Source organism: Rattus norvegicus, chromosome 4 (genome assembly GCF_036323735.1).
Source record: "Rattus norvegicus strain BN/NHsdMcwi chromosome 4, GRCr8, whole genome shotgun sequence".
NCBI lineage: Eukaryota > Metazoa > Chordata > Mammalia > Rodentia > Muridae > Rattus > Rattus norvegicus.
Window position 1 is genome coordinate 66,451,800 of NC_086022.1, and position 12,487 is coordinate 66,464,286.

The following is a 12,487-nucleotide window of genomic DNA, read 5'->3' on the forward strand; positions in this document are numbered from 1 at the left end:
TTTTAATTAATTAATTAATTTTACATCTCCACCAGTTTCCCCTCCCTCCCATTTCCTTCCCCATCCATTCCTCTTCTGTTTCTCTTCAGAAAAGGGGGAGCCTCCCACGGATACCAGACAGCCATGGCATATCAAGTGGCAGCATGTCTTTATTCTTAACTGAGGTTCTCCTGTCAAACAAAACGTTGGCATATTTGCATTCAATAACTTTTATTGACAAATGATTTATAGTCACAAATCATTCGGAATGTTTTTAGCATGTCAAATTCTGAGAGATAACACTTATCAGCTTCAATACTTTTGACTTGTTCTTCAGGAGTCTGTTGCTTAATATCATCAAGGTAATGAAATTAAACCTGTTTTTGTTTCCATGTTGATTGAGGCTTTAAGGCTGGTCTAGCAGACACCAGTCTTATTGCGATAATTATTCATCTTCTTTTCATGTATTTATTACTCAATATTTCTTCTGTGAAAATACTTTGCAGCATTAAGAAGCTTTAAAAATGCATGCATGCATGTACACACACACACACACACACACACACACACACACACTCAACACAGAAAGACAGTTATCAAGATGCTGTAACTGGAGAGGAAAGGGTTTAGGCTAATACTTCCAGGTCACAGTTCATGATCAAGGGATGTCAAGATAGGAACTCAAGCAGGGGCTTGAAACACAAACCATGGAGGAATGTTGCTCTCTGGCTTACTTATTGACTTGTTCTCTGGTTTATGCTCAGCCAGCTTTTAGCTCACACTCACCTGCCCAGGAACGGTACCTCCTTCATCAATTAATAAAAAAGACACTACGATGAGTGTTCCATGTCTGGAGATCCATGGATTCAATCAAGCAATGATTAAAAAATTATTTGAGTGAAATGTTATTTGTAGTGAGCATATATGGCTCTCCTTGTTCTTCCCTAAATGATACAGTACTACAGATACCTATGGAGCATTTATCTCATATTAGGTAGCATGTATGTAAGAGAAGTGGATTATTTACGAGCACTGAACCATTTTACATAAAGCACTTTGGTATCTGCTGTAGGTCAGAGAAATACTGGTGAACCTAAGAGTTCAATCCGACATAGGTTGTTATGGGAGTGCTACATGGATGTGCAGTTCTTGGAAGAATGCCAACTATTTCAGGGACAACTTCTCATATGTTACAGCGTGTAAAAGAGTATGCTCACGGAGGACACTGGCTACAGATGCCTAGATTGAAATAATAGGAAACCACAGACACACTGAAGCACTCAGCTGGTCTGGAAAGGCTTAATATTTATTTCTGCAGATAATTAAAAGTCTAATTTTCCAATAAGCCTGCCCACAGATAGATGGCCACTTATTTAGCCATTCACGGATGGCTGAGTCATTCCTGTTCACAAGCCCTAATTCTGTACAAAAAGGAAATGGGAAAACACTCTGAATTGTAAGCAATCAAAAAGCCACCCGGAACCAACAACATGGTTTAATTAAAAAGAGAAAACCCATAGCAATTCATTTTTTCCATTTTCCTCCTCTCATAAAAAAAAAAATAAGAGGTCATACAAGTAATTAAAATGAAGTCTCCTTTGCCCTCAGGGTGTCTGAGTAGAACCTTTGCCAATGAAATAATTAGCTTGAGATTTCTCATTTTTCTCCCTTTGTCTTGGGGAAATTGCTTCTGGCCTTTCTTAAGAAACAATGCCGTGTCTTGCCTCTTCTTTAACTGTAGGCTCCTAAGAAGCTAAGTAATCTTGTTATTCTGTGGGAAGGTAAGAGTGAATGTTTTAAAGTCAGTATCACTATTTGATGAGAACCCTGTACTTAACTGAAAAAAAAAAATCAGTTTCATAAATGACGTTCTTCTCTAACTTCTGAGATGGGATGATTGTCCTGAATTAAAACTGGGTATAAATAAATTTAATTGTGACCTCAGATTGTACTCTATAATGTGTTCCTGTAGCAAAATACGGGCAGGTAAGATGATTCACGTAGCACAAAGTATCAACTTTTCTGCAAAATTCCAAGCAGCACACTGCTTTCCAACCATGATCGCACCTGAAGAAAAAGGATCAGACTTGCCTACACACAGGAGTTGTATTTGTTTCGCCATACATGCCACATCTACACATAAGTAGCACCTGCCTTGTCCTAGTTCTCTTATGTCGTCTTAGAGAAGGAAGCATTAATTGTAGCTCACAATTCTAGGTTACAGTCCACCATTGTGGGGGATTCAGGGTGGAGGGACCTGGAAGTAACTGTCATGTCTCATTGACACTCAAGAGAGATGAATTAACGCATGTAAGCTGACTGCTCGGCTTTCTCTTCCTTCATAAAATCCAAGACTCAAACTGAGGAAACAGTACCACCCACCATTAGACTGGTCCTTCCCACACCAATTAACATAATGAAGAAAACTCCTCACAGGCAGGCCTACAGGCAGACACGATCTAGACAATCCTACACGGAGACTATTCTCAGGTGATTCTAAATTATATCAAGCTAACAATTAAAACTACCACACCACTGTAAGAAAGAAAAGCAACTACTGGACAGTATTGCATGGAGCACATACCTACATTCAGAAATGGAGGCAAAGCAACAAATCCTAGTAGTCACACAATGAAACCCTGTGTGTCCCTTCCTAGCTATTCAAAGCTCTGCTGTATGTCTTCAGGATGCAGTTCAGAGGGGCATCTGACATACTCTGGTCTCCAGGAACAAAAATATTAGTGAGGTTAAAAGCATTTCAGACCCAGGTGCACAGTCTCAAGGTCGCTCACAAGGGAGAAAAATAGAAGGTGGAGATCCGCTAAGGTGCTGCGTGCAGGGAAACCTAAGCCAAGTAAGTGTCAAGAGCGACAGAGACTCGAGACAGCTTGGGTACCACAGAAGACAGCTCTTGCTTCAGTCCCCTCTCCCCCAGCAATCATAACAGCACAAAGGTAAACAGCAAGACCCAGCTTAGTAGCCTCTGGGTCCTCTGTCTGACATGCATGATGTTCTCAGCAATAGAATTTATCTTCCACCTCTGGGGAAGAACCAAGCCAAGCGTAGTAGCGATAGCATGGTGTATGGTGTTCTAGGATTCTCTTGGACAACCCAGACCAACAAGTCAAAGGAGGGCGTCTCATACCTGCTATTGTGGTTTTTCTTAGGTGGTTTATGGTTCTTATAAAAATGATACTATTCAGACTGAACAGGTTACACACACACACTACCACTACCACAAACAACAACAACAACAATTTATAAAAAAAGAGATAGTGAATTTGAAAGAAAGTAAGGAGGGGTCTAAGGGAGAGAGTATGGAGGGAGGAATGGAGAGGTGAAATGATGTAACTGTATTATAATCTCAAGGAGACTCACTGTAGCACTCTGGAGTGGCTGAAGTCTTTCAGATCTGAGTCCTCATAGTGGGGTGTGATCATCCCACTGTCACTCAGCATACGTTTCCTCAGGGCAGGGTTCCACCAGTCAGACAGCCTGGGGCAAAAGTGGCACCAGAAAGTAACTGTACATCTTACTCTGCTTTTCTCTTATAATGATCTTGTCTTAAACATGAGAGCGGAATCCATTTTTACTAGGTACATACTTCATATTCATCATTTCTCAACAGCCCTGAAAGTAACTGGTATGATTTTATCCTTTTTTAAGTTCAGGCACTTTGATCTGAAGATTAAACCATTTTACTACAGGTGACATGAGTAAAGAATTAAAGGAGCCAGGCACAGAAATATAATTTAGAGAATGAGAAAACCCAACCTTGTTCTTAGCATCTTTGTTTCCGGAAGGCACTGTGGCTGAGAAGTGAGAAATCAAGGGTGGATTGATGGTCTAGTGGATTTTCAGGCCACTCTGTGTTTGTATTTAAGTGACAAAATTCTGACCCAAAAGAAAACTGTCCATTTGGGTGATGACTTGGCATAGAAAGAGGGAAGGCCCAAAGCTACCTTAACAGATGGCTTCATCCTCATCAAATAAATTTGAGTCTTTATTGTGTGGGGTGGGCTGTAGGCACCAGCATCTGCCTCTTCTTCAGAGGCAGGGCGTCAGGCTGGGTTGTCTCTGGGACAGAAACTTGATTATGCTCTGTCATTGTGACACACAATGTTCGTTTGCTATGGGTGCCTGCATGTGCTCTCATGGGCAACCATTATTTCAGCCGTCACTCCCACACACCAGGGAGCTACTTTCTATTAGTTCTACACTCCACAAGGACACGGACATTTGTATCTTCTCACTTTTGCACTATTGGCTCTCACATGTTTACACTAGTACCTGGTGCTTAACAACTCCCAAGAAGTATTTTTGAATTGTGAGATGTTTTCTTTAAATAACTTAGACACAATACAAAGTCCTGATTTCTTTAGCAAACTCACCACAGACTGGGCACTGTGATTTTGCTGTGAATATAACTATAGTGTCATTTGCTTTAGAAACTTCTGTAAGGCATGTGGAAATGCTTGAATGCTTTTTTTTTTGTAAACTTTTCTAATTTTCAATTTTGACTCAGTTTCAAACATTCTCTTTTTTTAAAGATTTATCTTATTTTTTATTTATATATACTGTGTGTATTTATGTGTGGTTATGCACACATGTGAGTCTAAGTGCCCACAGAGTCCAGGAGAGGGCATCAGTCTCCCTGAAGCTGGAATATAGTAGTATAGACACCCAATGGGAGGGGTGGGAACTGAACTCAGGTCCTCTGCAAGAAAAGTACATGCTCTTTAACTGCTGATCTGTCCAACCTCTCAAATAGTGTTTCAGTACTTATAATCTGTGTAATTTATCTTTAGTGCCGCTCAAATTTGGGGGTTAATATAGCTGCCTACTTAAACTCTATGGAAATGAGCATGAAGTACTTTGGTAATAATAAACAAAAAACACAAAAAATGGAAGAAAAAATATATCTCTATAAAAAGGTGATAATTATAGAACCAGGTGCCTGTGCTTTACTTTAAGGAAGCATCAACAAATCTGTATTCGAAATGTTTTTTATGTCATTAGAATATCAAGTCCAAAGCCAAAGGAGATATGGAGATCACGCTACAGCCAGCCAAGGCAGCACCAACAGAGGAGAAACACACTCACCCAGAAGCCTGTTCAACCACTAGGTCTGGCATTCCTGGAGGTGTCCCTGCCTGCTGTGACACCACCATATCTGGGTCCAGAATAAAAATCTCATCATGAGAAATCTCCATCACAAAGTGCAAATGTTCCTAAGGGAGAAAAGCAAGCCTGTCAAGGTGTTGACATCACCACCCAAGCATGGTCCCAAGGTGAAGTAAGGTGTGCAGTACACCAAATAATTCCACTCTTTGACCAGGAGCTTGAGCATCTGCCATCGCTCTCTGACTTTATCGAGTCTCAGGCAGGGGACAATGGGGAGAGATGAACGTCCCTGGTTCAGGACTCACACCTGACCGGGACTGTGTCTATAGGACCAGAAATGATCTTTCCCCTGCTTCTTTCCAGATGCTATCAAAGATGTGACATCCCACATGCTACCTGATCTAGTATGAGTACATGACAGCTGGGACTTCTGCCCCACAATGTGGCCTTAGCTGTGTGACAATGGCTAAGAAAGAGCCGGCTTTCAATGGGTTCAAAACCACATTAGTATTCTTCCTGGAAAATCTGAATAGTGGGAGGAGTTGTTAACCTTGGGCAAACATAATTCATTCTCTCTCTCTCTCTCTCTCTCTCTCCCTCCCTCCCTCCCTCCCTCCCTCCCTCCCTCCCTCTCTCTCTCTCTCTCTCTCTCTCTCTCTCTCTCTCTCTCTCTCTTTTTCACCAAAAAAGCATTTAAAAAACATAAGGTTTGCTTTGGTCAGAGAACAAGCCCCATGTAAAAGAAAACTTCGCGTGAAGAACTGTGATAATAGTTGCCATTCAAGTTATTATCTGTGTTCACTTACCATGTCAAGCCATTTCATCGAGCCCATAAGTCATAAAACATAGACAAAAATCATTGTGGCTAAGATTAGGAACACCATCCTGCAATCTGGGAACACTTTAATTTTTTCATTAGGAAAAAAAAATCTATGAGACTAGCTGCCAACATGTTATATGGACTTGGGGACATTTTACTTTCTTAATAAGCTGGAAATAACTTACCTGAGATCTGTCTATTCGATAAAAGCGGTCAGCAGAAGTTGCTAAGGGAAAAAAATATATGGGCATTTAAAGTAATTTATATCTGTCACCAGATTCATAGCCTTCCTTTCTACTGAACGATCAAAACCTTTGTATTATAAGCATAGGACATGAGTGGCCAGTCTCTAAATCTATTATTATCAAGTCATCACTTCCATGCTTTGGCCACTGCTACTCCAGTGCTAAGCCCTTCAAGCCACACAGCTGTTTGTCTTTAAACTATAACTCAAATGCCTCAGTCTATGTGAAACTGTGACAGGGTAAACAGTGCAGAGGGTCCTCCAGTTTTGAGTTCCTGCTGAGGCCATTTCAGGTTTAATTAGTATTTCATCTCCTTGGTGGAAAACTTCACAAAGCTATTCTAGAAACCCAAGGTCAAGATGTCCTAGCTAACTTACCTGCTTCTGCGATTGCTTGCACAGAACCCCACCTCCAACCAACTGCTTATCTTTGCTTCTGTCAAATTTCTTGCTTACACAAAGTTGTACCTACAGCTGTTGATTGAGATGCCAGGACTTGGTTTTTGCCCCCAAACCCCTGTGCTGTGACACTCTGTGCTACAGTTAGGTCCTGAATACTTGGGTGTAGTAGTCCCAGATGGTTGGAATAAAGACTCTCAATTGTCTATAAACTGTGTCTGAGTGGTTATCTCTGATGAGCTTTTCGGAACAAAACTGTTCTCCATTCCAACTGCCAACAGCAGAGAGTCTGTCACTCTTTAACCCTATGCATACTGACAGGTTCCTTAAACACCTTAAAGAGACAACATCAAAGATGATCCTGAGACAAAAAGGCTGCATTTCTTACTTATTCTCATATGTCTCTAGGAATTAGCACAGGACTTTAACTGAGGGGAGAGCTGAATATTTTATTAAATAAAGAAACCCAGGAAAGATGATATAGTCCAACAACCTTCCCAGGAATGTAACTCTCATTTTGGAAAACACCTTGAAGATGCAGGCCAGAGGCCACATATGGCCCCCCAAAAATCATTTCTCTTCCACACTCTGTCCCTAGAAATATCTCTGAAGGAAGCCATGACAAGCAAAGATTATTGTTTAGGTAATCTCTGAATGGGATTAGGCTGCATCTATTTAAGAAAGAAAACTTCCAAAGTAAAACAAGTTTTTTTAAACACCCTATGTATTTGTATTTGATTCTTGTTAATTTTAAATATATTTAAAAATATGTTTTTTCCTTATTTAAATCTAACAGAGTCCAAATATGAGAGATTTTACAAAACAGACCCAAAGCAATAAGAAATACAGAGCACAACATAGAAAGGGATGCAAACATTTGCTTTTAATCACAGACTTTAAAAGTAATTCTCTGGCTTCCTTAAGCAGCAGATGGACGTGGGTGTAGAGACCCACAGCCAGACATTATGAGGAGGAAGAGACTAAGTCAGAAGTCTCCACTGGGTCTCCTTAGAGCTCAGGGAACTCTGTGGAAGAGGGGACAGAAGAACTGTAGAATCAGAGGGGATGGGGACCCAAGAGAATGGGTCCACTGAATCAACTAGGGAGAACGCAGAGGGACTCATAGAGACTGAAGCAGCAAACAGGGAGCCTGTGTAGGTCTGCACCAGGTCCTTGGCATAGACATTACGGTTGTGAGCCTGGTATTTTATGGTATTTTCCTAACAGTGTGGGCGTATCTTTGACTCTTTTGCCTCCTTTCCTCCTCCCCTGTTGCCTTGACCAGCTTCAATATGAGGGCTTTTGCCTTAATTATATCTTGTTTGGTTGTTGTCTCTGGCAGACCTGCTCTTTTCTGATGGAAGATGGAGAAGGAGTAGATCTGGGGGAGATGAGAGTTGGGAGTTGGGAGAAATCTGGAGAGGGGACGCCACTGTGGTCTGGATGTATTATATGAGAGAAGAATTTTCAGTTTTTTAAAGAGGGGAAAAAGTAACACTCTGAAGGAAACTGGGCTCAAAAATAGGAGAATCAAAGCTTAAAAGCCTAAGTCTAAAGCACCATAGTCCCAGCAGGACTGACTCTTCTCTCCTCTTTCAGACACGACTTCAGCCTTGATGCCGATCAAGAGTTAGCCATAAAAGAGTTCCAATGCACAGACATACCATTTTGTATGCCAATTTAAAAGGTTAAAAAAAAGTGATCAAAACAATTAAGAAAGGATTGTAATAGAAAAGTTATATAGCAATACACTTCCATAGTTAAAACCACTATTCCTAATACAATTTTATTCGAGCCTATGTATGGAACATAAAGACTTGCATGAATTCGTGATTTCCTTATCGCTTCCCTGTGACTCTGGGAGGGAGACGTGAGTGTGGTTCCCACAGCTATGGGTTAACAGAGTTTGGAGGGAAATCATCAGTCAGAGCTGAGCTAGGAATGGAAGCCTGTACCCTGGTTGACGCATGTTAGACTTAGTAGTTACATGTGCCTGTCTGTGCAGCTGACCCATATCCATTCCAACCCTACATCCTTGAGGATGAACACACTAATGAACAAAGGGCCATCCGCAAGAGCACTCTGTCTCCATGCACACAACATAAATATACTTTGGCTAGCTGTCCCAGATAGCAGATAAGCAGGAGTCTATAGAGATGAAGATGTATTGCAGTGTAGATAATTAGGTGGAAAATTGGAATTCGACAGCATCTAGGAAAGTGAAAAATGCACGAGATGGCAGGCAGACGACTCATTAAATGCTCACATGATAACTGACCCCATTATGTGCACAATAGGTTACACTCAGCAGAAAAGTTACAGACGCTAGTGGAACTCTCCATTTTCCTTGTAGGTATGCACTATACGGAAATGATGGCCTTGGAAAATTAGCATGAAAATTCCAAGGCATGGAAGTAATGCAGGAATTAGTATCTATCTTGTGACTGTAGGCTGTAGGTTTTGGCCCACACTACTCTGAGGTATGCACCAAAGGCTTTCAGGAAAGGAAGGTGGTAATAAAGGGAGTGTCCGTTTAAACAGTTTGATGCTGAAGTGCTTTGAGGGAAATGACTCTGGGAAAGGTCCAGTAATGTCAACAAGTCTATGCCATTGAAATGTAAATGCCAATCACAGGAAGGCTTTATGAAGTGCAGCTGGGACAGCCACATCTTGTTCTGCTGCATCCCCAACCCAATCTCTGCCAGGTCCCCAAACACTCACCGTCTAGGAAGCACCACCGTGGGGACAGCCTCTGAGCTGAGATCGCCCTGGGGAAGGAAGTTTCTTGGTCCTAGAAAGAGATACAAATGTTCCCGTGGATCCACTTGAATGATAAAAGTTGCCTTCCCTCCACTCCCTTCCATACCACACACTGGAGTAAGCGGACAGTTGCTTCTCAGTGGAGTACTGAAGCAAAGCCAAACCACATTCTGCTAGGTACTACACAGAAACGCAACCCAGTCCATGCTGTGTTGAGTCTCTCTGTCCTCAGGCTCGCCCACCTATGACAGGGGTAGGAAAGGAAGGAATCCGTGTCTTGTTCTGTCTCAGACTGATGCACTGGGTTCACTCTTCAAAGATAGCCAATACTTAAGCTTACATGAACACAGGCTCTCATGCACTCTTTCCTGTAGTTTGAGAGTATAGCATTTCCTCTCTGAAATTAAGCAAGTTTTGTAGTCTCCTGGTTCACCCATCTTGCTGAGAAACTTCCTTCTGTAACATTATTAAAATCCACTGCAGAACTCTCGTTGTACTCGTCATTCTCTCTGCAATTGTTCTCTCTCTCTAAAGGCAAATGTCCCTCAATTAATGCTATTTTATCTTCTTGATAACTTTCTTACTTTATTTTTTTCAAGACCGGGTTTCTCCATGTATCTCTGGCTATCCTGAAACTCACTCTGTACCAGGTTGGCCTTGAACTCACAGAGATCAGCCTGTCTCTGCCTCTTGAGTGCTGGGATTAAAGGCACGTACTACCATTGCTGGCTCTGATAATTTTCTTTCTTTCTTATTTTATTTTGTTTATTTACAATCCAGCTGTTGACCCCCTCCCACAATTCCTCATCCAATTCCTCCCCCTCTCTATCTCTGAGGCCTTACCCCTCCCTGGGGCCTAGGATTAAGTCTTTTCCCACTGAGGCCAGACCAAGCAGTCCTCTGCTATATATGTGTTGGGGGCCTCGGACCAGCTCATGTATACTCTTTGGTTGGTGGCTCAGTGTCTGGGAGCTCCTAGGGGCCTGGGGAAGTTGACACTGCTGGTCTTCCTATGGGAAGTTGACACTGCTGGTCTTCCTATGGGAAGTTGACACTGCTGGTCTTCCTATGGGAAGTTGACACTGCTGGTCTTCCTATGGGAAGTTGAAACTGCTGGTCTTCCTATGGGAAGTTGACACTGCTGGTCTTCCTATGGGGAAGTTGACACTGCTGGTCTTCCTATGGGAAGTTGACACTGCTGGTCTTCCTATGGGGAAGTTGACACTGCTGGTCTTCCTATGGGAAGTTGACACTGCTGGTCTTCCTATGGGAAGTTGACACTGCTGGTCTTCCTATGGGAAGTTGACACTGCTGGTCTTCCTATGGGAAGTTGACACTGCTGGTCTTCCTATGGGAAGTTGACACTGCTGGTCTTCCTATGGGAAGTTGACACTGCTGGTCTTCCTATGGGAAGTTGACACTGCTGGTCTTCCTATGGGAAGTTGACACTGCTGGTCTTCCTATGGGAAGTTGACACTGCTGGTCTTCCTATGGGAAGTTGACACTGCTGGTCTTCCTATGGGAAGTTGACACTGCTGGTCTTCCTATGGGAAGTTGACACTGCTGGTCTTCCTATGGGAAGTTGACACTGCTGGTCTTCCTATGGGAAGTTGACACTGCTGGTCTTCCTATGGGAAGTTGACACTGCTGGTCTTCCTATGGGAAGTTGACACTGCTGGTCTTCCTATGGGGAAGTTGACACTGTTGGTCTTCCTATGGGGAAGTTGACACTGCTGGTCTTCCTATGGGAAGTTGACACTGCTGGTCATCCTATGGGAAGTTGACACTGCTGGTCTTCCTATGGGAAGTTGACACTGCTGGTCTTCCTATGGGAAGTTGACACTGCTGGTCTTCCTATGGGAAGTTGACACTGCTGGTCTTCCTATGGGGAAGTTGACATTACTGGTCTTCCTATGGGAAGTTGATATTACTGGTCTTCCTATGGGAAGTTGACACTGCTGGTCTCCTATGGGAAGTTGACACTGCTGGTCTTCCTATGGGAAGTTGACACTGCTGGTCTTCCTATGGGGAAGTTGACACTGCTGGTCATCCTATGGGAAGTTGACACTGCTGGTCTTCCTATGGGAAGTTGACACTGCTGGTCTTCCTATGGGAAGCTGACACTGCTGGTCTTCCTATGGGGTCCCCCTCCTCTTCCACTTCTTCCATCCTGCCCCTAATTCAACCATAGGGGTCCCTGACTTTAGGTTAGGTGTAAGTATCTTTGTCTCAGTCAGCTGCTGATTGGGTTTCTCAGAGGACAGCCATGCTAGGCTTCTGTCACGTGTGTCTTTTGGGGTCTTGGTTCGGTTACTCAGAATGGTATTTTGTAGTTCCATCCATTTGCCTGCAAAACTCAATGATGTCCTCATTCTTAATAGCTAAATAGTATTCCATTGTGTAAATGAACCATTCTTCTTTTGAGGGACATCTGGGTTGTCTCCAGCTTCTGGCCACTATGAACGCACCTGATCATAATGTTTGGTAATTTTCATAACCACCCCTTCTTTGCCCTGTCAAACTCCTGAAACATACATCCTGACTTTCTCACCACCAACTCCCAGGTACACATTTGATCATCCCCTGAAATCAGTCCTTCAGAATCTTCCCAGAGAGAAACAAGATCAGCTCTGCTCCTTCCTGAGTTGATATTCCTAGTCTTCACACTTCCTTGGAGTCATTGAAGCTTTTAATTTTTTTAATTTTCCCAAATTAAAAGATAATTATGTCATTTCTCCTTTTTCCTTTTCTCCCTCCAACTGCTCCCATGTTGAGTAGAGAGAGCAAGGGACTTCTCTGTTCTCTCTAACTTAATGGCCTCTGGCCTATTTTTTCTAACTAATAATGATTAGCAAATACTGTTATTTGTACATATATAATTTCAAGGATGACCATGTGGTATTGGATAATCAATTCAGAGGGCTGATACTTAGGTTTTTCAACATTCCTTGGTTGCCTGGAGCTCTTTGTATAGGGTTGGGGGCTTCTAAGCAAGTTGGACGGTGTCATGCTGGTCTTGTTTACTTTTGATAAGAGATTAGATTCCTGAGAGAAGAGTGAGCTGGGACCTTGGGAAAAGCAAGGATCATATCCTTATGCTTCCAAAGAAGCAAAAAGTTAAAAGCAACCCTCTTAGTAGGAGCTCACTAATGATTATCAGG

At 42.5% G+C, this 12,487-nt stretch overlaps 1 protein-coding gene across 10 annotated transcripts in view; it reads right to left on the bottom strand.

Moving 5' to 3' along the window:
• Window positions 1-12,487, bottom strand: part of Dgki (diacylglycerol kinase, iota) — a 461,894-nt gene that overhangs the window by 73,903 nt on the left and 375,504 nt on the right. For all 10 annotated transcript variants that reach the window (XM_039108368.2, XM_039108367.2, XM_039108371.2 and 7 more), the window contains 4 exons: window positions 9,288-9,357; window positions 6,109-6,149; window positions 5,083-5,210; window positions 3,358-3,474 (listed from right to left, as the gene is read on the bottom strand). In XM_039108368.2, coding sequence (XP_038964296.1) covers window positions 3,358-3,474; window positions 5,083-5,210; window positions 6,109-6,149; window positions 9,288-9,357 — 356 coding nt within the window. The remainder of the gene's footprint in view (window positions 1-3,357; window positions 3,475-5,082; window positions 5,211-6,108; window positions 6,150-9,287; window positions 9,358-12,487) is intronic.